General features: G+C 35.9%; 1 protein-coding gene across 4 annotated transcripts in view; it reads left to right on the forward strand.

Moving 5' to 3' along the window:
• The window catches only part of LIN9 (lin-9 DREAM MuvB core complex component), a gene marked incomplete at both ends in the record, with an annotated part of 101884 nt that overhangs the window by 57985 nt on the left and 19294 nt on the right, over positions 1-24605 (forward strand). For 2 of the 4 annotated variants that reach the window (XM_079726458.1, XM_079726461.1), the window contains 4 exons: positions 7417-7550; positions 9391-9510; positions 10368-10469; positions 14251-14331. In XM_079726458.1, coding sequence (XP_079582584.1) covers positions 7417-7550; positions 9391-9510; positions 10368-10469; positions 14251-14331 — 437 coding nt within the window. The remainder of the gene's footprint in view (positions 1-7416; positions 7551-9390; positions 9511-10367; positions 10470-14250; positions 14332-24605) is intronic. The other 2 variants (XM_079726459.1, XM_079726460.1) reach the window with 2 other exon arrangements.

Below are 24605 nucleotides of genomic sequence, written 5' to 3' on the forward strand. Positions count from 1 at the left end.
TCCAAGGTATTTAAGTAAGAGAAATGAAAATTGCTGTTCACTGAAGGATATGTACAAGAATGTTTATGGCATCTTTGTTTTAATTTTATAGTCAAAACCTGGAATCAACCCAACAACAGGCAAATGGATAAACATAACATGATATTTTCTTACAGTGGAATACAAATTGACAATAAAAAGGAGCTAACTACTGACATATAGATTAACTTCAGACAGTATGACGAGCAAAAGACACTGAAAACTAATGAATGCATATTGTATGGTTCCGTTTATATGAAGTTATAGAATAGGCAAAATTAATTTATGGTAGAAAAATATCATCAGAAAAGAGGTTGCTCCTGAAGAAAGGATTGCCTAGGAAGGGGAAACTTTCTGGGATAATAAGAATATTCCGTGACTTTAAAGATGGATGATTTCATTTGTCAAAACTTACAGGATTATACACTTACATTTTCATTTTACTGTATGTAAATTTTACCTAGAAAAGAAAAGTATATAAACAAACAAAATTCCACATTCCTTGCTGGGAAGAAATTTTTTAGTAAAGAAGGAGTAGTAGACTTTTCCTCAATAACAACAACAAAGGAATTTTTAAAGTAACTATATTAAAGATTTTGCATTAGGCGCAAAGAAGACAGGTAAAAAGTGACGGCAAGTGATTCTTAGTTACAGAGTTAAGAACGCAAGAGTTTTGACAAACACCAAAATGATGGAAAATTTGAATAGTGGAAAAGTCTTGGGGAAACGTCTGGACATGATACTTTAACCACATTGTACAGGAAGTCGTTAATCAGGTGTCCGTTGCTGTGAATAGTTCTAGAACTCTGTGTAGTCAGAGAAGCCAGGGTATAAAAAGAGATTTTTAAATCATTGGTTTGTTAAGAAGTTGTAAAATTCAGAACTGGCCTAAAAGTAATGTAGTTTATCTAAGTAGTTTATCTAAGTCAAAGGGTTATGGGAAAGGAAGTCATCAAGGACAATACGGAAGGTGTGATTTGGAAGATATGGAAGATGTGATTTATAGAAGTAAATGTAGAGTTAAGATTTGACAGCTGCTGGTTTAACCCAAATTCTGAATCCTGGCCCAAAGCTGAGGCTCTGACCAATAATATTTAAAGTTGTCCCTTGATGTTTGTTTATAATGAAATTACTTTCTAAACTTGGATTTTTGGATGCCATTTGGTATGTTCACCAGATTCCCAGCAAACCTTCTGTTGTGCTTGAAAAATTGTCTCTTTTTTTGACATTGCATATTTGACCTTATAAACTGTCAAAGAAGTAGAGTGACCATATAATCTATCACCCAAGTAAGCATCTTCTGAAAGTAGAATAGGAGGTGCTGTTAATAACTGAAGTAGGATAACAGGTGTAAATGGACATTGTCCTGAGATAATCAGCTAATAGGATTTATGGATTAATAGGATTTACCCTACCTAAAGGATATTTTGAAATTTTTTTCTTATTATAAAATATTCTCAGAGCCTTAGGATAATGCTGATAACCACAAAAGCATTTTTTTCTTACTTTCCTGAACTTGGCATTCTGACCGAGAATCTGCTTACCCTTAGTGACCATGTATGCTAACTTAGGTTGCTGCTTTTGTTTTTGTTTTTTTAGCTTTGCATTGTCAGCACCAGTAATCTGGAAATGGCTGTTAAGGAGAGGGCTGCCTTAGAGACAAAAGCATATTTTTAAAAGTCTTTGAGCCAGTTAAGTAAAACTGGATAGAATTTAGCCATCACTTGAACAGATAGATACTCCTGTAATAATAGGGGAGCCTGACTTCACATATTGATCTGTGGTAGAGGGACATAAATGACATCCATATAAAAATATGGAAATATCTTCTTTTCTCGATTTATAAAGGCAATACATTTGCAAAAAAAAAAAAAAAGAAAAAACACAGAAGTGTAGAAAGTGAGTTTCCCCTAAAGTTTTATAAATCTCCCTCTAAAGTTTGATGTATGTAAGTATACAGTATATGCCAGAACATAAGATGGTCCTCCCTCCAAATTATATTTGAGTTCTTATACTTTTCGTATTATAAGTATTCTCTCAGTTTATTTTGCATAACCAAGCCTGCTTGGTGAAGACTCACTGATTTCTGATTTCATTTTGTTATGGTTTGAGAAAGTACTTTGTATGATTTTACTTCTTTTAAAGTTGTTGAGACTTGTTTTATGACCTAGCATTTGATCTGTCTTAGAGAATGCCCCATGTATGTTTCAAAAGACTGTATTTTGCTATTGGGTTGAGCATTGTGTATATGTTAGCTAGGTCAAATCGGTTGATAGTGTTGTACATGTCTTCCATATTCTTATTGATTTTCTGTTTTATTGTTGTATCAATTACTGAAAGATTAATATTAAAATCTCTAACTATAATTGTTGAACTCTTTACCATTTCATCAGATTTTGCTTCAGGTATTTTGGTGCTCTGTTAAGGTGCATATATATTTATATTTGTCATATTTTCCTGATACATTGACCCTGTTATCATTATGAAATGTCCCTCTTTGTTTCCAGTAGTATCCCTTATTTTAAATTTTCATTAATATAGCCATTCCAGTACTCTGTTGTTATGTGGTAAATCTTTTTCCATCCTTTACTTTCAACCTATTTGAATCTATGAATCTAAAGTGTGTCTCAGACACATGTAGAAATATATAAACAGCTTATAGATGAGTCTTGTTCTATTGAAGTCAGTCTGCAAACCTCGGCCTTTTTAAAAATTTAAGAAATTTTTATCTAATTGTATTTTTTTATTGAGGTATAATTGACATCTAATATTAGTTTCAGCTGTACAACATAATGATTCAATATTTGTATATATTGTGAAATGATCACCACAGTAAGTCTAGTTAATATCCATCACCACACATAGTTACCAAAAAAGTTACAACTTTTAAGATCTACTTTTTTAGCAACTTTCAGATATAGGATTCAGTATTATTAACTATAGTCACCATGTTGTACATTACCTCCCCATGACTTTTTTTGTTTTTTGTACAATTAAAAAAAATTTTTTTAATTGAAATATAGTTGATTTACGATGTGTTAGTTTCAGGTGTACAGCAGAGTGATTCAGTTATATGTGTATACGTGTGTGTGCGTGCATGTGTGTGTATGTGTGTGTGTGTGTGTGTGTGTGTGTGTGTATATATATTCTTCTCCATTATAGGTTATTACAAGATATTGAGTGTAGTTCTCTGTGCTGTACAGTAGGTCCTTATTGGTTATGTATTTTATATAAACTTACTTATTTTATAACTGGAAGTTTGTACCTTTTGACCCCTTTCACCCTCTGCTTTTGATCAGTGGTTAGTCTATTCACATTTTATGTAATAATTGATATGCTTGCATTTATGCCTGTCGTTGTGCTATTTGTTTACAATATGTCTCATATCCTTTATTTTCCTTTACCTCCTTTCCTGCATTCTTCTGTGTTAAACAAATACTGTTTAGGATACAATTAGTATACAAATTTTATTTAGTATAGTTATATAGTTAGTATTTGTATATTAGTATACAAATGTAGTATACAATTTTAATTTCTCTGTTGTTATTTTTAGGTATTTTTTGAGAGTTTTGTGTGTATGTGTGTGTTAGTTGCTCTGGGAAATACAATATGCAGTTTTAACATATCACAATCTAATTAAGGTTAATACTGAATTAATTCTGATAAAATATAGCAGATTTACTCCAGTGTAGCTCCATTTTCTCCTACTTCCTTTTTACTGTCATCAAACGTGTTACATTAATATCTGTGATAAACCTGAGAATATAGTATTATAATTATTGCTTTAAATAATCTTACTTTTTAAAAATGAAGAGAATAGAAAAAAAAAGTGTGTGTGTGTGTGTATTTTGTACACACCGTTTTTTATATGCACCCACATATTTACCATTTCTGGTGTTTTTCTTTTCTTGCTGTGGATTTTAGTTACTGTCGGGTATTATTTCCTTTTATCACAAAGAATGTGTTTTAGTATTTCTTCCTAACTTGTCTAGTAGCAACAGATTCTCTCTGTTTTTATCTGAGAATGTTTCCATTTCTCCTGCATTTGTGAAAAATAGTTTCACAGGATATAGAATTCTTGCCTGATGGTTTTTTCTTGTTAGCACACTGAATATGTCACTCTGTTGCCTTCTGACCTTCATTGTTTCTGATGAGATGTACCTGTTGATTGTGTTGCTCTTCTCCTACATGTGATGAGTCATTTTTCTCTTGAAGCCTTTCTCTTGAATATTCTCTCTTTATCCTTGGATTTTGGAAATTTCACTATGATGTGTCTAGGTTTGATACTCTTTATACTTATCCTATTTGGGGTTTATTGACTTTCATGGGTTAGTAGCTTAATTTTTTAAATCAAATATGGGAGAATTTTGGCCATAATTTCTTACAATTTCCTTTTCTCCTTCTCTCTCTCCTTCCTTTGGGTCTCTCATTACAAATATGTTGGTGCACTTGACATCTTCCTACAGCTCTCTGAGGCTCCCTTCATTTTTCTTCAGTCTTGTTCTCTGTGTTCTTTGGATTGGATAATTTCTGTTGATCTCTAATAGATCAGAATCCAGACTTGCTACAATATATTATCTAAAATATTCCCTGATTCTTTTCTTCAAATCTTCTCTTTAACTCTAGAGTTTCTATTTGGTTCTTTTGTATAGTTTCTGTGAAATTCCCTGTTGAGTCATTGTCTTTAATTCTCTGAACATATTTATAAAATCTACTTTTGAAGACTTTGCTAATGTATCATCTGTGTCAATTTCTACTTACTGTACTTTTATCCTGAGTAAGAATCATGCTTTTTTATTTCATTACATATCTAGTAATTTTTGGTTGAAAACTAGATATTTTAGATAATATATTGTAGCAACTCTGTAAATTTTTGAGAATTGTTTTTACTTTAGTAACTTGCCTATGCAACCACTGATGTCTCTGCTCAGTCTTTTTTTACTGTTTTATTTATTTTTAAGCTTGCTTCCTAGGGAATGTTCCTGTGTCTGCATAACTTAGTGGCCAACCAATGACTTAGGCAGAGATTGTACTCAAACATCTTAATCCAGAAAGGCCTCAGACTGATCTCTGTGTGGACTTGGGAAACACATACAAAGTTGCTGTCCGTTTTCAGGTCATCCTTAGCTTTTACTTTTTACCAGACTTTCTTAGGTCTTTCCCACCTAATCACATAGTTTTCCACTTAGGCAAGAATTTATGGAGAGTTTATTTCAGTCTTTTTATGGCTCTCTAGTTTCCAGGATCTCCCTGTTAAATTCCTAGCTATTCTGCCAGTCACCTCAGACAGGACTACCTCTTAGGCTTGCAAAGTTGTGGGGTTTTCTTATTCTTTCCTGATCGAGTTTGCCACTCTTAACTAGCACAGTCACAGGTTTTTACCCACTGGTCCACATCCTGTCTGCCCCTCTGGCAACAAACAACACTGTTTCCATGACCAACCATACACTAGAAAAACTCTTTTTACCAACCAAGCTGTTGCTGATGGTAGAGTGTCAATAGCCTCTTGCAAAAAGGCCACTGAGTTCACTTGTCCTTAACTGAAGCTCTAGCAATTTTTCAACAGTAATCGTTTCTTAATTGTTTTCTGCATCTGGACCATTTCTAGTACCCCGAAATGGTTGTCTTTGACAATCTTGTACAGGTTTATACAAGTCTTTTGCAGAGAAGAATCACCAACCTCTTCACGCTGCCATAACTGGAGGTCCTTTTCTGTATTTATGTTTGTTTATTCAACTTTTATTACTCGTATCTTCTGTATACCTGTTTACTTTTCCTTTAATTGGTCTGTCAAAGACTGAGAATGATATTTTTTTAACTTCTTATTTTTTATTGGAGTATAGCTGATTAACGATGTTGTGACAGTTTCAGGTGCACAGCAAAGCAACTCAGCCATACATATACATGTATCCATTCTCCCTCAGACTCCCCTCCCATCCAGGCTGCCACATAACATTGAGCAGAGTTCCCTGTGCTATACAGTGGGTCCTTGTTGGTTATCCATTTTAAATATAGCCGTGTGTACATGTCAATCCCAAACTCCCTAACTATCCGTTCCCGCCACCCTTCCCCCCGGTAACCATAAGAGAATGATATTTTAGTCTTCTACAATTGATTTTTATCAGTTGATCCTTTTAAACAGTTTTGCATTGAATATTTGTATTTTATTTAAATGATATCATTGGGACTTTCCTGGCGGTCCAGTGGTTAAGACTCCGCATTTCCAATGCAGGGGGCACAGGTTCGATCCCTGGTTGGGGAACTAAGATCCCACATGGCACACACCGTGGCCAAAAAAAATTAAAAAATAAATACTATCTTTATACATTTTTGTGTGTATAAAATGTGTCACTTTGCCTAGTTTAATGCCTTAAATGCTACTGTTCTTATATTTTTCACTCATGCTAGATGTTTGCTTGGATTTTCCTCATGTTACTTCAGACTGGATTTAAATAGTGACACAAGAATTCATCTGTGTGAGGGATCCCCAAGACCACCCCCAGGTTTGGTTTGGTGATTCACTAGAAAGACTCAGAGTACTTGGCAAATAGTTGTACTCATGGCCATGGCTTATCACAGAAAAGGATATAAAGCAAAATAAGCAAAGGGAAAGGTACATGGAGCCAAAGTCCAGAGGAAAACAGGTGCAAGCTTCCAAGAGTCCCCTCCCTGTAGTGTCACACAAGACTTGCATAATTCCTTCAGCAGCAAGTTGCAGCAGCACTTGTGAAATGTTGTCTACCAGGGAAACTCATTAGAAACTCAATGCCCAAGGTTTTTACAGGGGGCCGGTTACGTAGGCACCTTCTGCCCAACACATACAAGAATTGGAAAGCAGGTAACCACATTGTTTGCACAGTCTAGGCACAGTAAACCACCTTTCTTAGTATGGGAACAATGGGAACACTCCCAAAATTCACGTACCCAGAAGTCAACATTATAGGCAACCCTTTCTAAGGTTAGCAGTCTGAAACCTAGTAAATCTTTTCTGCATAGCACCCTTATCTTTTTTTTCTTTTCTTTTTTTTTTCAGTTGAACTACTCCTAGTGATTCATTCATGAGTATAATGACCAAATTTGTTGACTTTTTTTTTTTTTTTGCAATACGAGGTTTAAAGCAATGATATGATGTTAAAGTATTTTCCCCTTAGTTTGGTAGATATATGATTTCATTCATATATCAAATTAGGGATCACCATTTATAGTTTTGTTTTCTGTTTCAAAAAAATTTTTTGTTGTTCCTTTAAGCCTAAAATAAAGTACATGCTTTTTTTGAAACTTTAATAGATAACAGTACTATACTTTCTCCACTTTGAATTACATGCTTGGAGCAGTTTTGTATGTGACAGTTTTTTGTATCTCCTAAATATCATAATGCCTTTTTGTTTCTTTTTTCAGCACGATTACGTGGTGTTCATGATGGTCTGTTCACTGGACAGATAGATGCTGTGGATACCCTTAATGCTACTTATAGAGTAACTTTTGATAGGGCAGGGCTTGGAACTCATACTATCCCTGACTATGAAGTTCTTGTAAGTATTGTTTCATAATACACGTGTTTTATGCCTATTAAATATGTTTTGTAGAGTTTTCTTAGGGGTTGTATTTATGATAGAATCAAAATTTCACATCACAGAAGAAGAGATCTTCAGGGGTTTCCAGCCCTGCTTACTAGACTCCTGGAGCAGAGCTATACTTAAGTCTTCCACATTTTCCAGAAGCTAGCATCCATCTACCTAATTTAGTGTGACACAACTGATCACTCTTGACTAACTAATCTTAGGGAACAAGCTACACAACACTTTCATTTCAGCTGTTGGTATAGTCCTCTTGCAAAATGACTTTAAAAGTATGTTAACTGGGCTTCCCTGGTGGCGCAGTGGTTGAGAGTCTGCCTGCCGATGCAGGGGACACGGGTTCGTGCCCCGGTCCGGGAGGATCCCACATGCCGCGGAGCGGCTGGGCCCGTGAGCCATGGCCGCTGAGCCTGCGCGTCCGGAGCCTGTGCTCCGCAACGGGAGAGGCCACAACAGTGAGAGGCCCGCGTACCGCAAAAAAAAAAAAAAAAAAAAAAAAAAAAAAAAAAAGTATGTTAACATCTTGCACTTCAAAATATATATTTTTATATGTTCCTATTTTATCCTCAGAGTATGCAGGGTGGTTGTTAATTACCCCCACCTTTTGCATGATGAAATAGAGACATAAGTACTTTAGGTAATTTATTCAAGGCTTCCAAGCTGAATTCTTGCCCTATTGAGACTGTAATCCACATCTTTTGAACTTCTGATATAGTCCATGAAACTACTGGACCATTATTTCATGATCATGCTTGATTTAGCAATGTCATGGAAATTATATACCTTTCTAATAAGTTAAAATATAAAGGATAAATATAACTCTAATAGTTTTTTTAATGAGTAATGAAATTTTTATAACAAAACTGTTTGCCTCTAAGCATTATAGAAATTAAATTGTTCACATTTAGCCTCCCCTTTTTCCATTTCTTTGTTATAAACTTGATTTTTTTTTCTTTTCTCTTTTTTTTTTTTTTTTTTTTTTTGTGGTACACGGGCCTCTCACTGTTGTGGCCTCTCCCGTTGCGGAGCACAGGCTCAGGACGCGCAGGCTCAGGGGCCATGGCTCACGGGCCTAGCCGCTCCGTGGCATGTGGGATCTTCCCGGACCGGGGCACGAACCCCTGTCCCCTGCATCGGCAGGCGGACTCCCAAACCACTGCGCCACCGGAGAAGCCCAAACTTGATTTTTAAGGGTTGTGAACTTACAATTAAAAATCAAAATTACTTTATCTCCTTAGTGCAAAAATAGAAGAGTCTTTTTTTTCTGATCTATACTTTTTAAAAAACTGTGACTCTCTGCTTACTGTAAGGGTTTCCTTATCAAATGTACTTTTAGAGAGGAATAGGAGAGAAGGGAAATTTGGACTAAATATAGAGCAAGGTATACCAATCTTAGTTTTTTTCGTTAAAGGAGGAAATCTTTAAACCTCCCATTTCAAAAAAGAAAAATTACTTTTCTGTTTCATTAATGTAATTTCCTTTATGAGATCACCCAAACATTTCTCCCTGGCCAGATAAGAATTGCCTTTACTTACAGTGGGTAATATTCATATAGTCTTTAATACAGAGACAACCAAGGGTGACCATAGATCACTTTCCTTTCTTTCAATAGATCACTTTCTTCTGTTTTTATGAATTCAACCTCTTAGTAACAGAGTAGTATCCATACTCTGACTTAAGTTCTAGCCCTTTGATCTTTGTAGGTTAATATACTTTATGATAAAATAGAACTGTTATAAAGCTAAAATGATTGGTAAAGTCTTCAAGTTTTGGGGACTATTTTCTTTTCCCAAAGAGTAATGAGCCTCATGAGACGATGCCTATTGCTGCCTTTGGACAAAAACAGCGACCTTCTCGATTTTTTATGACTCCACCACGGTTACATTATACTCCTCCTCTCCAGTCACCAATTACAGTAAGTAATATTTTTTAGATGCCACCAGTAGTTTAAATGATTATTATGAATGTAAACTATGTTCTTATGAAATACACATCTATTACAGTAACTTCAGGAGGTGCCCACATTATTTTGAGTTGTCAGATATTAAATAAAAAGTTAATAAAGTAAATAAAATAGTTGCTTCAACTCTGGAAATATTTTCCTTTTTGTAGGATTTTTAATAGAGTAGTAATTATAATAGAATTTGCTCTTTGTTTAAGAATAAGATACTTCCTTCCTACTGTATAGCCCAGAGAACTATATTCAATATCCTGTGATAAACCGTAATGGAAAAGAATATGAAAAAAAAAGTATATACATATGCATAACTGAATCACTTTGCTGTACAGCAGAAATTAGCACAACATTGTAAATCAACTATACTTCAATAAAATAAATTTTTAAAAAAATAAGATACTTCTGGGACTTCCCTGGTGGTACAGTGGTTAAGAATCCACCTGCCAATGCAGGGGACGCAGGTTCGTTCCCTAGTCCGGGAAGATCCCACATGCCACGGAGCAGCTAAGCCCGTGCACCACAACTACTGAGCCTGTGCTCTAGAGCTGGCGAGCCACAACTACTGAGCACGCGTGCCACAACTACTGAAGCCCGCGCACCTAGGGCCTGTGCTCCGCAACAAGAGAAGCCACCACAATGAGAAGCCTGTGCACCACAAGGAAGAGCAACCCCCGCTCGCCGCAACTAGAGAAAGCCTGCACGCAGCAACGAAGACCCAACACAGCCAAAAATAAATAAATAAATAAATAAATTTTAAAAATAGATACTTCCTTTTGAAAAGTCAATGGTTAAATAATTCCCTTTTATTCCCACAGGATAATGACCCCTTATTAGGACAGTCACCTTGGAGAAGTAAAATTTCTGGCTCTGACACAGAAACGTTAGGTGGTTTTCCAGTAGAGTTCCTTATCCAAGTGGTAAGAATTGCTCTGAATATTTTGGTTATTTGTTAAAAAAATTCAATGACTTTTGTGTTATTAAAGTTGAAAATTTTTCTAGGACCAAATATTTTTATACTTTTGAAAATCATTGTGTTGGTTTTAAGAACTCTGTTATTTTCCAACAAGCTTGAAAATAAGTTATAACAGCAAAAAAAGACTTAGAGACCTATTTTTGTTGGGCTTTTCTTGGGTTTGGTTCTTATTATTTTTCTGTGTTAAGGACTCTAACCTTCTAGTATATGCTCTGTGAAACTGAATGGTTAACTGTTCATAAATTGTATAATTATAAAGGTTTTTATTTAGTAATCTCAGTGAATCCTGCCATTATCAGTCACCTCAACAATTGTGATGTGTTGGCCAGCTCTCTGGTTAGGAGGAACTTTATTTCTTTTCTGAGACTAGGAATAGCTATTCATTTGCTAAGTACTTATTGATTAGGCACAAAGAAATCTAAGGCTAAATCGAAACAAGTATAGAATTATTATATAGAACAATTTCCTTGAATAGCCTGACTCTTAAGAATGTAATGCGCTGTTTGTTTTGAAAATTGGATTAAATAAATTATTTAGTTTGTTTTTTAATCAGTAATTTAATGTTTTATTTTATTTAGTTTGAATCATAGTCTAATAATGTTTGATTTGTTTCTTTTCTTTTTATTTGAAAAGTAAAACTACTTGGCTTGGGATAGAGTCTTTATAAATAAAAATGTTTATAGCGTAATCCATTAAAATATTCACAGTGTTATCTTTTACAATTAATGTTATTTTGAGGAAAAGTCTTGTCATTTGTGTGTATGTGTCTAGCATTTTTTATTCCTTAGTTGTATGTTGTTAATTATCCTTGGAATACAAAATTACACCTTTTAACTTCCAAAGGTAGATAAGATATTTTTATATGAAAAGTTAAAAATATGAAAAGAGCCAAGGCTTATCATTTTCACACATAGGACACTTCTGTTTTAAAGAAATTCTTTCTTTTAAATAGTGGAAGTAAAAACAGAGCTAATATGTCATATTTGGGCAAGTGTGTGTAGGGGGAGATGGGGGGAAGAACAGGGGGTCAGGGAGAGGGAGAGGGTCTGGGGAGAGAGAGAGAGAGAGAGAGAGAGAGAGAGAGAGAGAGATCCATCGATACACCAGCAGAGGGAGTCAGAGGCTAAATACTAGTACGCTACTTCTAAAGTATTGATGTTTTTATTGATGCTTAGATGTTTGATTGCAGTGCTTAATTTTAACTTCAAAATCTACATGTAAAAGCCTAGTTAAAACACTGCTTTCATTTTTAAGCTATCTAGCAGATAAAAATAAAAGTCCTTTTATGTACTTGTCTTTTGTAATATGTAAAGTTTTATGAAACTCAGATTTGCTCTTGTTAAGCTGTGAGATATGTTTTTGTCTTTTTCTGTTACTGTTTTCTTTCTGATAACAAAATAAACATCATTTTTTTGCAAGTTTTATAATTCATAGTTTACAATGAATTTGCTTAGTTAGGAAACTTTTTCTTTCCTGGGGTTAGGGATTTTGAGGAATCTAAAAGATTGACCCACTTCTTAGAGAGGACTCAGTTTTGAAAAGAATGAAAAGGAAACAGCGTGATTTTCTATCAAAAACAAGCAAGAAGGGACTTCCCTGGTGGCACAGTGGTTAAGAGTCCGCCTGCCAATGCAGGGGACACGGGTTTGAGCCGTGATCCGGGAAGATCCCACATGCCGCGGAGCAGCTAAGCCCGTGCACCACAACTACTGAGCCTGTGCTCTAGAGCCTGCGAGCCACAACTACTGAGCCCGTGAGCCACAACTACTGAAGCCTGAGCATCTAGAGCCTGTGCTCCACAACACAGAAGCTACCACAATGAGAAGCCCGCGCACCACAACAATGAGTAGCCCCGCTTGCCACAACTAGAGAAAGCCCGCACACAGCAACGAAGACCCAAGGCAGCCAAAAATTAATTAATTAATTAAAAAAAAAAAAACAAGAAACACAGAACTGAAAATGAGAGAGAGACTGTTGCCTTCATCCCATCTTTTACTGCTTCTAACTCTGAAGAATCACACAAATTTCCATAAAACCCCAACAACTAGAGACAGGGTACCAGTCCAGAGCTCTGGAGATACTAATGAGGGACTGTGTGAATAAGTATGTAACATATCTCACCAGGCCCTCCCTCTGCCTGTATCAACTTAGGTCAAGTTTTTAGATTTTTTTTAATTATCAAAAATTTAATGCATATAAAATCAGACAGGGGACTTCCCTGGTGGCGCAGTGGTTAAGAATCTACCTGCCAATGCAGGGTTCACGGGAACCCTGGTCCGGGAAGATCCCACATGCCACAGAGCAGCTAAGCCCATCCGCCACAACCACTGAGCCTGTGCTCTAGAGCCCGCGAGCCACAACTACTGAGCCCATGTGCCACAACTACTGAAGCCTGCGCACCTAGAGCCCGTGCTCCACACTAGAGAAGCCACCGCAATGAGAAGCCTGTGCACCGCAACGAAGAGCAACCCCCACTCGCCACAGCTAGAGAAAGCCCACGTGTAACAACAAAGACCCAGCACAGACAATAAATAAAATTAATTAATTAATTAATTTAAAAAGGAAAAGCAGACAGAGTTGTATAATGCACCTCTGGGTACCCATTATCTAGCTATAACAGTTATCAACAACTCCTGGCCAGTTCAGTTTCAGCTATACTCCCACCCACTTTCTCTGTTTTGAGAAATCAGACGTCATACCATTTATCTGTAAATATTTCGTTATATATCTTTAAGTGGTAAGGGCCCTTTTTTTTTAAGAGACATAACTATATTATCATTATTATATCTAAAAAGTTAACAAAAAAGTCTTAATATCGTCACATATCCAGTCAGCATTCCAGTTCTCCAGTTGTCTCTTAAATGTTGACTGTACTTTTTCCCCATTAACTTATTTGTTGAAGAAACTGGATTATTTGTCCATAGAGTCTCCCACAGTCTGGATTTTGCTGACTGAATCCTTGTGATAACATCCAACATATTCTTTTGTCTTTTATAGTTCATGTAAATTGCTCATTGAATATAAAGGTTTGATTTGATTTGGGTTTTTTATTTGATTGGTGTACTTGTTTTTGTGTGACTACTTTTATGTGTGGTTTTGTGTTCTAATAGGATACCCATATTATTTTATCTCTTTTTTTATATAATGTTGGCTGGTACTAATTATCAATGCCTAGGTCAATTCATTCATTAGGATTGCAAAATGGTGCTATTCTTGTTCTTTGTTTAGTAGCTGAAATAGTTCTATAAGGAAAAACTTCCCCTAATCTATTATTTGGTTACCTAATGGCATAGTTTGTATAGTATAGGCAGGATAAATGCTTCTCTCTTTGTCTTTGTTTTCCAGTTTATGAGTATGGTCACTAGTATTCTCCAACAATGGTTAATTTTGTTTAAGTATCAGTCTGAACTCATGGATTTTAATGTATTTGTGCTTCAGTTAACTGTAGTTATTATTATGATTGGTCCACACATTGTTCCATATTGGACCAGTGAAAGCTTATTCAGGTTGACTCCTTAATCGTTTTGACATATCCTGGTTACAGTGGATTTTAAAATATCTTCTTCTCAGCCAGTCTGACTTATAAAATAGTGTCTGTGCTATATTTATATTGAAACACCAAAATCTGCTAAAATATCTTGGTGAAAACTTAGAAATTCGACATCTACATGATATACTTAAGTGCCTGTGTTTATTCCAAAACATCTCTTCTTCATTGTCTATAGACCAGATTATCAAAAATTCTCATGATTAAAAAGGAACATATCAAGAAATTAAGGGAAATGAACACAGAAGCAGAAAAACTGGTAAGGATATTTTTTTTTCTTTGTTTGCTTGTCTCATTTTAAAATGGTGGGCAGCTTCTATATCTAAAGATTTTTAAATATTTTATGGAAGAAAACCTTGAGATAAATGTTATTTTTAAATCCTGATTTGCTCTCGCTATCTCTTGTTATACTGAACATACGCTAAGTAAATTAGCAATGCAATACAGTTCATTACCCCAGACCTCCTTATGCCATTGAATAGGATTAATGGATATATATTAGGTTCTTTGACAGTTTGTGTGAGTGTAGAATTCCTAGCATTGGTGCCTCTGACTAAGGAGGTCATATTAGCAGAGGTTATTAAAAGTGATTCAGAATAAATAAATCAGGAAATACATAGGCTGGTATCTTCAGGTTATCTTGATGGAGCTTATATCCTATTTTATTAATCTAATGAGTACAAAAATATGAGTCAATTTTATTCATAGGAGAGAATTATCAGAGTTTCTTAAAATGTAGAAAATACTAAGGAAGTTTTAAAATTGTATTGAAAGTCATATCTTGCTTATGGATTTATAGGATGGTGAATAGATTTTATCTCAAGTACCATCTCCACTTGATTGAAAATGGTTGCAAGGATGTATGAAAGTAAGAGAGAGCTCAGTGACTGGGCTTGGGGGCAAAGGGCTGTAGCTAATTACCAATGTCTGTCATGAATGCAGGAATAGGGAGTTGTCATAACATTAGTCATCTCTTGTTTGGAATGGTGTGAGGGGTAGGTGTGGGTAAATAGCTGGACAAGTAGTTACCTAACTGAATGAGGAACAGTCCTTTTAGGATTATGGAATTTTTTAATCTGAACATGACTTTGAATTATCTAATCTGAACCCATCATTTTTATGGAATTGAAAACTGAAGACCAAAGATGTCAAGGGATTTTGGACTAAGATTATGCTGCTATTTAGTAGTACAGGTACCAGAACAGGCTCCTTAGTCCCAGTTTAACTCATTTAGGCATGATATAAAATTAGTATTGTCAGATACACAGGCTATCAAAGACTGAAAAAAAATTGCTGTAACATATTACCATTATATATCCTAAATGTAAAAATACTATGTGTTTGCTTCTTTCCTACTGGACTCTAATTCTTATCTTGGTTTCCATCAGTTCTACTTCTACCCTTTATTCTATGCCTTTTCAATGCTCCCCCACTACATTTCCTCTGATCATTTTATCATCTCTTCCACCCTGATGCATAATCAAATTATTTAACTTTCATATCACTAGCTAGGACTTTTCCCTGTATCTAGATTTCACACCTTAAAGTACTAGACTTGCCTTACCTAGTTAGTGTTACCTACTTTTTAAAAAAGGCCTGTTTTGTTGTTGGTTTGGCTTCTTGGCATGTGGGATCTCTGTAGAAATCTAACTGGCTTGATAGGCTGTATAATTTATTTATGATTAGAAAAAATTACCATTATAAAAATTGAAATACTGTAAAACTATTTAGTATATGGTATAAATATGTTTTTATGCTTAGCATATGGATTTCTTCTTCTGTGCATATACTTTCATATGTTGTTTTGTTTTTTGAAGTACAGTTGATTTACAGTTTTGTCTTAGTTTCAGGTATACAGCATATTGATTTAGTATTTTTGTCAGATTGTATTCTGTTATAGGTTATTACAAGATACTGGGCATAATTCCCAGTGCTATACAGTGTATTCTTGTTGCTTATCTACTTTTTATATGATAATTTGTATCTGTTAATCCCATACCCCTAATTTATCCCTTCCTGCTTTCCTCTCCCCTTTGGTAACCACTAGTTTGTTTTCTATATCTGTGAGTCTATTTCTGTTTTGCATACACATTCATTTGTATTGCATTTTAGATTCCACATATAAGTGATGTTATACAGTATTTGTCTTCCTCTGTCTGACTTATTTCACTAAGCATAACATTCTCTAGGTCCATCCATGTTTCTGCAAATGGCTTTTTTTCATTGTTTTTTATGACCAACTAATACTCCATTTGTGTGTGTGTGTGTGTGTGTGTGTGTGTGTATGACACATCTTTGTAAACCAGTCAGCTGTTGCTGGGCACTTGGGTTGTTTCCATGTCTTGGCTATTGTAAATAGTGCTGCTATAAACATTGCGGTGCACGTATCTCTTTGAATCAGTGTTTTCATTTTTTCTGCATATATACCCAGGAGTGGAATTGCAGGATCATATGGTAGTCTATTTTTAGCTTTTTGAGGACCCTCCATGCTGTTCTCCATAGTGACTACACCAATTTACATGCCCACCAACAGTGTATGAGGAGGGTTCGCTTTTCTCCACATCCTCTCTAACATTTGTCTTTTGTATACTTTTTTTTTTTTTTTTTTTGTGGTACGCAGACCTCTCACTGTTGTGGCCTCTCCCATTGTGGAGCACAGGCTCTGGACGCGCAGGCTCAGCGGCCGTGGCTTACGGGCCCAGCTGCTCCACGGCATGTGGGATCTTCCCGGACCGGGGCACGAACCCGTGTCCCCTGCATCGGCAGGCGGACTCTCAACCACTGCGCCACCAGGGAAGCCCCTTTTGTAGACTTTTTGATGATAACCATTCTGACCAGTGTGATGTGATACCTCATTGTGGTTTTGATTTGCATTTCTCTAATAATTAGTGATGTTGAGCATCTTTTCATGTGCCTGTTAGCCATCTGCATGTCTTCTTTGGGAAAATGTCTATTCAGATCCTATGCCCACTTTTGGATTGAATTGTTTGCTTGTTTTTTTTGATACTGAGTTGTATGAGCTGTTCATATATTTTGGATATGAACCCCTTGTCAGCCGCATCATTTACCAATAGTTTCTTCCATTCCATAGTTTGTCTTTTTCTTTTGTCAGTGGTTTCTTTTGCTATGCAAATCTTTAAGTTTAATTAGGCCCCATTTGTTTATTTTTGCTCTTATTTCTTTTGCCTTAGGAGGCTGATCCAAGAAAATATTGCTACAATTTCTGTCAAAGTGAGCTCTGCCTCTGTTCTCTTCTAGGAGTGTTACGGTTTCGGGGCTTACAGTTAAACTGTTTTGAGGGTTTGTTTTGTTTTGTTTTGTTTTTGTGTATATGGTGTGAAAGAGAATGTTCTAGTCTTACTGTTTTACATGTGGCTGTCCATTTTCCTAGCACCACTTGTTGAAGACACTGTCTTTTCTCCATTGTATAGGCTTACCTCTTTTGTTGAAGATTAATTTATTGCAGGTGCTTGGGTTTATTTCTGGGCTGTATCCTGTTTCATTGATCTATGTGTCTATTTTTGTGCCAATACCATGCTGTTCTGCTTACTACAGTTTAGGATAGTGTGACGTCTTGGGAGGGTTATACATCCAGCTTTGTTCCTTTTTCTCAGGATTGCCCTGGCAATTAAGGGACTTTTGTGACTTCATATAAATTTTAGGATAATTTGTTCTAGTTCTGTGAAAAATGTCCTGGGTATTTTGATAGGGATTGCATTAAATCTGTAGATTGATTTGGCTAGTATGCCCATTTTAGTAATGTTAATTCTTCCAACCCAATAGCACGGAATATTTTTCCATTTCTTTGAATCATCTTCCTCAATGTTTTATAGTTTTCAGAGTATAGGTCTTTCACCTCCTTGGTGAAGTTTATTCCTAGAGTTTGTTTTTGGTGCAATTTTAAACAGGATTGTTTTTTACTTTCTCTTTTTGATATTTCATTATTAGTATATAGAACTGCAGCATATTTCTGTATATTAGTCTTGTATCCTGCACCCTTTCCGAATTCATCTATTAGTTCTAATAGTTTTTGGGCCTAGACTTTAGGGTTCTCTATAGAGTATCATGTCATCTGCAGATAATGACAGTTTTAGCTCTTCACTTGCAATTTATGTACCTTTTATTTCTTTTTGTTTTTGATTGCTGTGTCTAGGACTTCCAGTACTACTTCCTGAATTTAGCGGGAAGGCTTTCAGCATTTCACTGTTCAGTATTATGTTGGCTGTGGATTTGTCATATATGTTGAGATTTGTTCCCTCTATACCCACTTTGATGAACATTTTTATCATGAATGGATATTGAGTTTGTCAAATGCAGTTTCTGCGTCTGTTGAGATAATCATGTGATTTTCATCTTTTTTTGTTTGTTTGTTAAAGTGGTATGTCACATTGGCTAATTTGTGTATGTTGAACCATCCTTGTGACCCTGGGATAAATCCAACTTGATCATAGTGTATGATCCGTTTTATGCATCATTGGATTAGGTTTGCTTATATTTTGTTGAGGATTTTTGCATCTCTATTAAACAAAGATATTGGCCTGTAATTTTCCTTTTTTGTAGAGTCTATGTGTGATTTTGGTATCAGGGTAATGGTGGGGCCTCATAAAATGAATTTGGGAGCATTCCCTCCTCTTCAGATTTTTGGAATAGTTTGAGAAGGATAGGTATAAGTTCTTCTTTACATGTTTGGTTGTCTGGTCCTGGACTTTTGTTTGCTGGGAGTATTTTAATTGTAGATTCAATTTCACTCCTAGTGATCGGTCTTCAAATTATCTGTTTCTTCTTGACTCAGTCTTGGCAAGCTGTATCTTTCTAGAAATTTGTCCATGTCTTCTAGGTTATCCAGTTTGTAGGCATATAACTATTCGTAGTATTCTCTGTCATTTTGTTTGTTTATTTCTCTGTAGTATTGTGTTTATTTGGGTCCTCTCTCTTTTCTTCTTTATGAGAGCCTGGCTAAAGTTTATCAATTTTATTTGTCTTTTTAAATAACCAGGTCTTGGTTTCATTGATCTTCTCTGTTGATTTTTTTGGTCTCTATTTTATTTATTCTCTCTCTGATCGTTATTATTTCCTTCCTTCTGTTGACTTTGGACTTTGTTTTTCTTTTTCTAATTCTTTTAGGTGGTACGTTAGGTTGTTTATTTGAGATTTTTCTTATTCTTGAGGAAGGCCTATATCACTGTGAACTTCTCTCTTAGAACTATTTTTGCTGCATCCCATAGATTTTGGAAAACTGTGTTTTCATCTTCATTTGTCCTGAGGTATTTTCTAATTTCCTTTTTGATTTCATCACTGACCCCCCCCTTTTTTTTTTTTTTTTTAGTAGCATATGGTTTAGTCTCAGTGTGTTTGTTCTTTCCCGGTTTTCTTTCTGTAGTTCATTTATAGTTTCATACTGTTGTGCTTGGGAGAAATGCTTGATATAATTTCTATCCTCTTACATTTCTTGAGACTTGTTTTGTGACGTAGTATGTGATCTATCCTGGAGAACGTTCCATGTGCCCTTGAAAAGAATGTGTATGTATTCTGCTATTTCTGGATGTTATTTCCTGTAGCTATCAATTAAGTCCAACTGGTCTAATGTGTCAGTTAAGACTACTGTTTCCCTGTTGATTTTCTGTCTGGATTTTCTGTCCGTCGATGTAAATGGGATGTTAAAGTCCCCTACTGTTATTATATTTTTGTCAATTTCTCCCTTTATGTCTGTTAAAATTTGCTTTATATATTTAGGTGCGCCTATATTAGGTGCATGTATGTTAACAAGTGTTATATCCTGTCTTGTTTTGATCCCTCTATCATTATATAATGCCCTTTGCTATCTTTTCTTATAACCTTTGAAAGTCTATTTTGTCTGATATGAGTATTGCTACCCCTGCTTTCTTGTCATTCTCGTTTGCATGAAGTGTTTTTTTATCCACTCACTTTCAGTCTGTATGTGTCTTTTACCCTGAAGTGAGTTTATTAGGAAGTTTATTGAAGGGTTTTGTTTTTTTTATCCAGTCAGCCACGCTGTCTTTTGGAGTGTTTAGTCCATTGGCATTTAAAGTAATTATTGATAGATATGTACTCATTGCCATTTTAATCCTTGTTTTCCAGTTTTTTTGTTTTTTTGTTTTTTTGTTTTTGTTTTTTTTGTGGTACGCAGGCCTCTCACTGTCATGGCCTCTCCCGTTGTGGAGCACAGGCTCAGCGGCCATGGCTCACGGGCCCAGCCGCTCCACGGCATGTGGGATCTTCCTGGACCGAGGCACGAACCCGTGTCCCCTGCATCGGCAGGCGGACTCCCAACCACTACACCACCAGGGAAGCCCTTCCAGTTGTTTTTGTAGTTCGTCTTCATTCATTTCTTCTTTTTGTTTCTCCCATAGTGGTTTGATGATTTTCTTTTTTAGTATGCTTGAATTCCTTTCTTTCTGGTTTTTGTGTATTTACTGTAGGTTTTTGATTTGTAGTTACAATGGGGTTCACATATGTTGACCTATAATTACGTCTACTTGCTTTAAACTGATAATCATTTAAGTTCAAACACATTCTGAAAAGTTCTACAGTTTTCACTCCCCTCCTTCATATATATATATCATATATATCATATATAAATATATATATATATTGTTTTTTTTTTTTCCCACACACACACTGCACGGGTTGTGGGATCTTAGTACCCTGACCAGGGATCAAACCTGGGGCCCTGGCAGTGAGAGCACCAAGTCCTAACCACTGGACCACCAGGGAATTCCCCTTCATATGTTGTTTTTTGATGTCATATTTTACATTCATGCTTATCCCTTTACTGTTTATTGTAGTTATAGTTGCTTTTATAATTTCTTTTTTTTTTAATCTAGGTACTGTCTTATTTAAGTGATCTTCAATCCTTACTATATATTTGCCTTTTCTTTTGGGATTTCCCCTTTCCTATAGACTGTTACTTCTTTTCCATTTAGAGAAGACCCTCCAACATTTCTTTTAGGCGAGGTTTAGTATTGGTGAACTCTTTTAGGTTTTACTTGTCTGAGAAGTTCTTTATCTCTCCTTCTATTCTAAATGATAATCTTTCGGGGTAGAGTATCCTAGGTTGCAGGTTTTTCCCTGTTAGGACTTTGAATATATCATGCCACTCCCTTCTGGCCTGCAGAATTTCTGCAGAGAAATCAGTTGATAGGCTTTTAGACATTCCTTTATTTATGACTCTGTTTTTCTCTTGCTGCCTTTAGAATTTTCTATTTATCTTTAACTTTCGCCATTTTAATTATGATATGTTTTGGTGTGGGTCTGTTTGGGTTCACCTTGTTTGGGGCCCTATGTGCTTCCTGTACCTGGATATCTGTTTACTTTTTTAGATTTGGGAAATTTCCAGCCATAATTTCTTTAAATACAGTTTCTCTCTATCTTCTCCTTCTGAAAACCCCATAATGTGAATGTTGGCACGTTTTATATTATCCCAAAGATCTCACATGTTGCTTTTGGGGTTTTTTTGTTGTTTGTTTGTTTTGGGTTTTTTGGTTTGTTTATTTTCATTTGTCTTTCTGTCTGCTGTTCTGATTGGGTGATTTCCATTATTCTGTCTTCCAGATCACTTATGTGTTCTTCTGTGATGTGGTCTGCTATTCATTGCTTCTAGAGTGCTTTTATCTCAGGAATTGAATTACCTGTTTTTGATTGGGTCTTATTTATAGTTTCTAGTTCCTTATTAAAATGATCTGTGCTTATAGATCATTTCTCTTTCTTAATTCAGTTAGCATTTTTATTACCAAATTTTTTTTTTTTTTTTTTTTTTGGCCACACCACGCAAACTAAGATCTCATGCTTGCAGGATCTTAGTTCCCGGACCAGGGATCGAACCCGGGCCCCTGGCAGTGAGAACGCCAAGTCCTAACCACTGGACCGCCAGGGAATTCCCATATTACCAAATTTTTTAGTTCATTGTCTGATAGACTGATTATCTCCGTTTCTTTTTTTTTTTTTTTTCAGGGGTTTTCTCTTGCTTTTTCAATTGAGAGTAGTTCCTTTGCCTTTTCATTTTACTTTCTCTGTCTCTGTGAATTTGGGTAAAACAGTTAACTATTGTGGTCTTGAAGGGGTATTTTTATGTGGGAGTGTCCCTTTGTAGACTGCATGTGCCCAGTGTCTTTGCTGTGAAGGCTGAATTTTATGTGGATGACAGCCACATCTTTCCTGAGGGTGTGCTGGCCACTGTCACCTTGATAGGAGGTGTGACTGCTATTGGAGGAGCTAGAGCCTGCGCAGAGTGCGAGGCAGAACTTCCTCCCTGCTCAGTGGCCATTGCCACCCTGACAGGTCAGAGTCTGTTTCCGAGTTGCTTTGAAAATTATTTCCTAACAAAAATGAAATTATATCATTATATATTAACTTATCTCAGTCTCTTAAAATTTTTGTATTATACCATAATTTAAATAATCTATTAATTGATATTTGAGTTATTTCCATGATTATACTAAACTACTGCTACAGTAAATGTCCTTGTCTGTATAGTTTTGTGCATTTGTTTGTGTCCATTTGTAAGATAAATTCATAGAGTCAGATCTACCCACCGCCAGTCCCTCCCATCAGGAAACTTGCACAAGCCTCTTAGATAGCCTTGTCCACCAGAGGGCACAGAGCAGAAGCAAGAAGAACTACAGTCCTGCAGCCTGTGGAACAAAAACCATATTCACAGAAAGATAGACAAGATGAAAAGGCAGAGGGCTATGTACCAGATGAAGGAACAAGATAAAACCCCAGAAAAACAACTAAATGAAGTGGAGATAGGCAACCCTCCAGAAAAAGAATTCAGAATAATGATAGTAAAGAGGATCCAGGACCTCGGAAAAAGAATGGAGGCAAAGATAGAGAAGATGCAAGAAATGTTTAACAAAGACCTGGAAGAATTAAAGAACAAACAAACAGAGATGAACAATACAATAACTGAAATGAAAACTACACTAGAAGGAATCAATAGCAGAATAACTGAGGCAGAAGAACGGATACGTGACGTGGAAGACAGAATGGTGGAATTCACTGATGCAGAGCAGAATAAAGAAAAAAGAATGAAAAGAAATGAAGACAGCCTAAGAGACCTCTGGGACAACATTAAACACACCAACATTTGCATTATAGGGGTCCCAGAAGGAGAAGAGAGAGAGAAAGGACCAGAGAAAATATTTGAAGAGATTATAGTCGAAAACTTCCCTAACATGGGAAAGGAAATAGCCACCCAAGTCCAGGAAGCGCAGAGAGTCCCATGCAGGATAAACCCGAGGAGAAACACATCAAGACACATAGTAATCAAATTGGCAAAAATTAAAGACAAAGAAAAATTATGGAAAGCAGCAAGGGAAAAATGACAAATAACATACAAGGTAACGCCCATAAGGTTAACAGCTGATTTCTCAGCAGAAACTCTACAAGCCAGAAGGGAGTGGCATGATATACTTAAAGTAATGAAAGGGAAAAACCTACAACCAAGATTACTCTACCATGCAAGGATCTCATTCAGATTCGATGGAGAAATCAAAAGCTTTACAGACAAGCAAAAGCTAAGAGGATTCAGCACCACCAAACCAGGTCTACAACAAATGCTAAAGGAATTTCTCTAAGTGGAAAACACAAGAGAAGAAAAGGACCTACAAAAACAAACACAAAACAATTAAGAAAATGGTCATAGGAACATACATATGTATAATTACGTTAAACGTGTATGGATTACATGCTCCAACCAAAAGACACAGGCTTGCTGAATGGATACAAAAACAAGACCCATCTATATCCTGTCTACAAGAGACCCACTTCAGACCTAGGCACACAAACAGACTGATAGTGAGGGGATGGAAAAAGATATTCCATGCAAATGGAAGTCAAAAGAAAGCTGGAGTAGCTATACTCATATCGGATAAAATAGACTTTAAAATAAAGAATGTTACAAGAGACAAGGAAGGACAGTACATAATGATCAAGGGATCAATCCAAGAAGAAGATATAACAATTATAAATATATATGCACCCAACATAGGAGCACCTCAATACATAAGGCAACTGTTAACAGCTATAAAAGAGGAAATTGACAGTAACACAATAATAGTGGGGGACTTTAACACCTCACTTGCACCAATGGACAGATCATCCAAAATGAAAATAAATAAGGAAACAGAAGCTTTAAATGACACAATAGACCAGATAGATTTAATTGATATTTATAGGACATTCCATCCAAAAACAGCAAATTACACTTTCTTCTCAAGTGTGCACGGAGCATTCTCCAGAATAGATCACATCTTGGGTCACAAATCAAGCCTCGGTAAATTTAAGAAAATTGAAATCATATCAAGCATCTTTTCTGACCACAACGCTATGAGATTAGAAATCAATTACAGGGAAAAAAACGTAAAAAACACAAACACATGGAGGATAAACAATATGTTACTAAATAACCAAGAGATCACTGAAGAAATCAAAGAGGAAATCAAAAAATGCCTAGAGACAAATGACAATGAAAACACCACAATCCAAAACCTATGGGATGCAGCAAAAGCAGTT

Source organism: Hyperoodon ampullatus (assembly GCF_949752795.1).
Source record: "Hyperoodon ampullatus genome assembly, chromosome: 2".
Lineage (NCBI taxonomy): Eukaryota > Metazoa > Chordata > Mammalia > Artiodactyla > Ziphiidae > Hyperoodon > Hyperoodon ampullatus.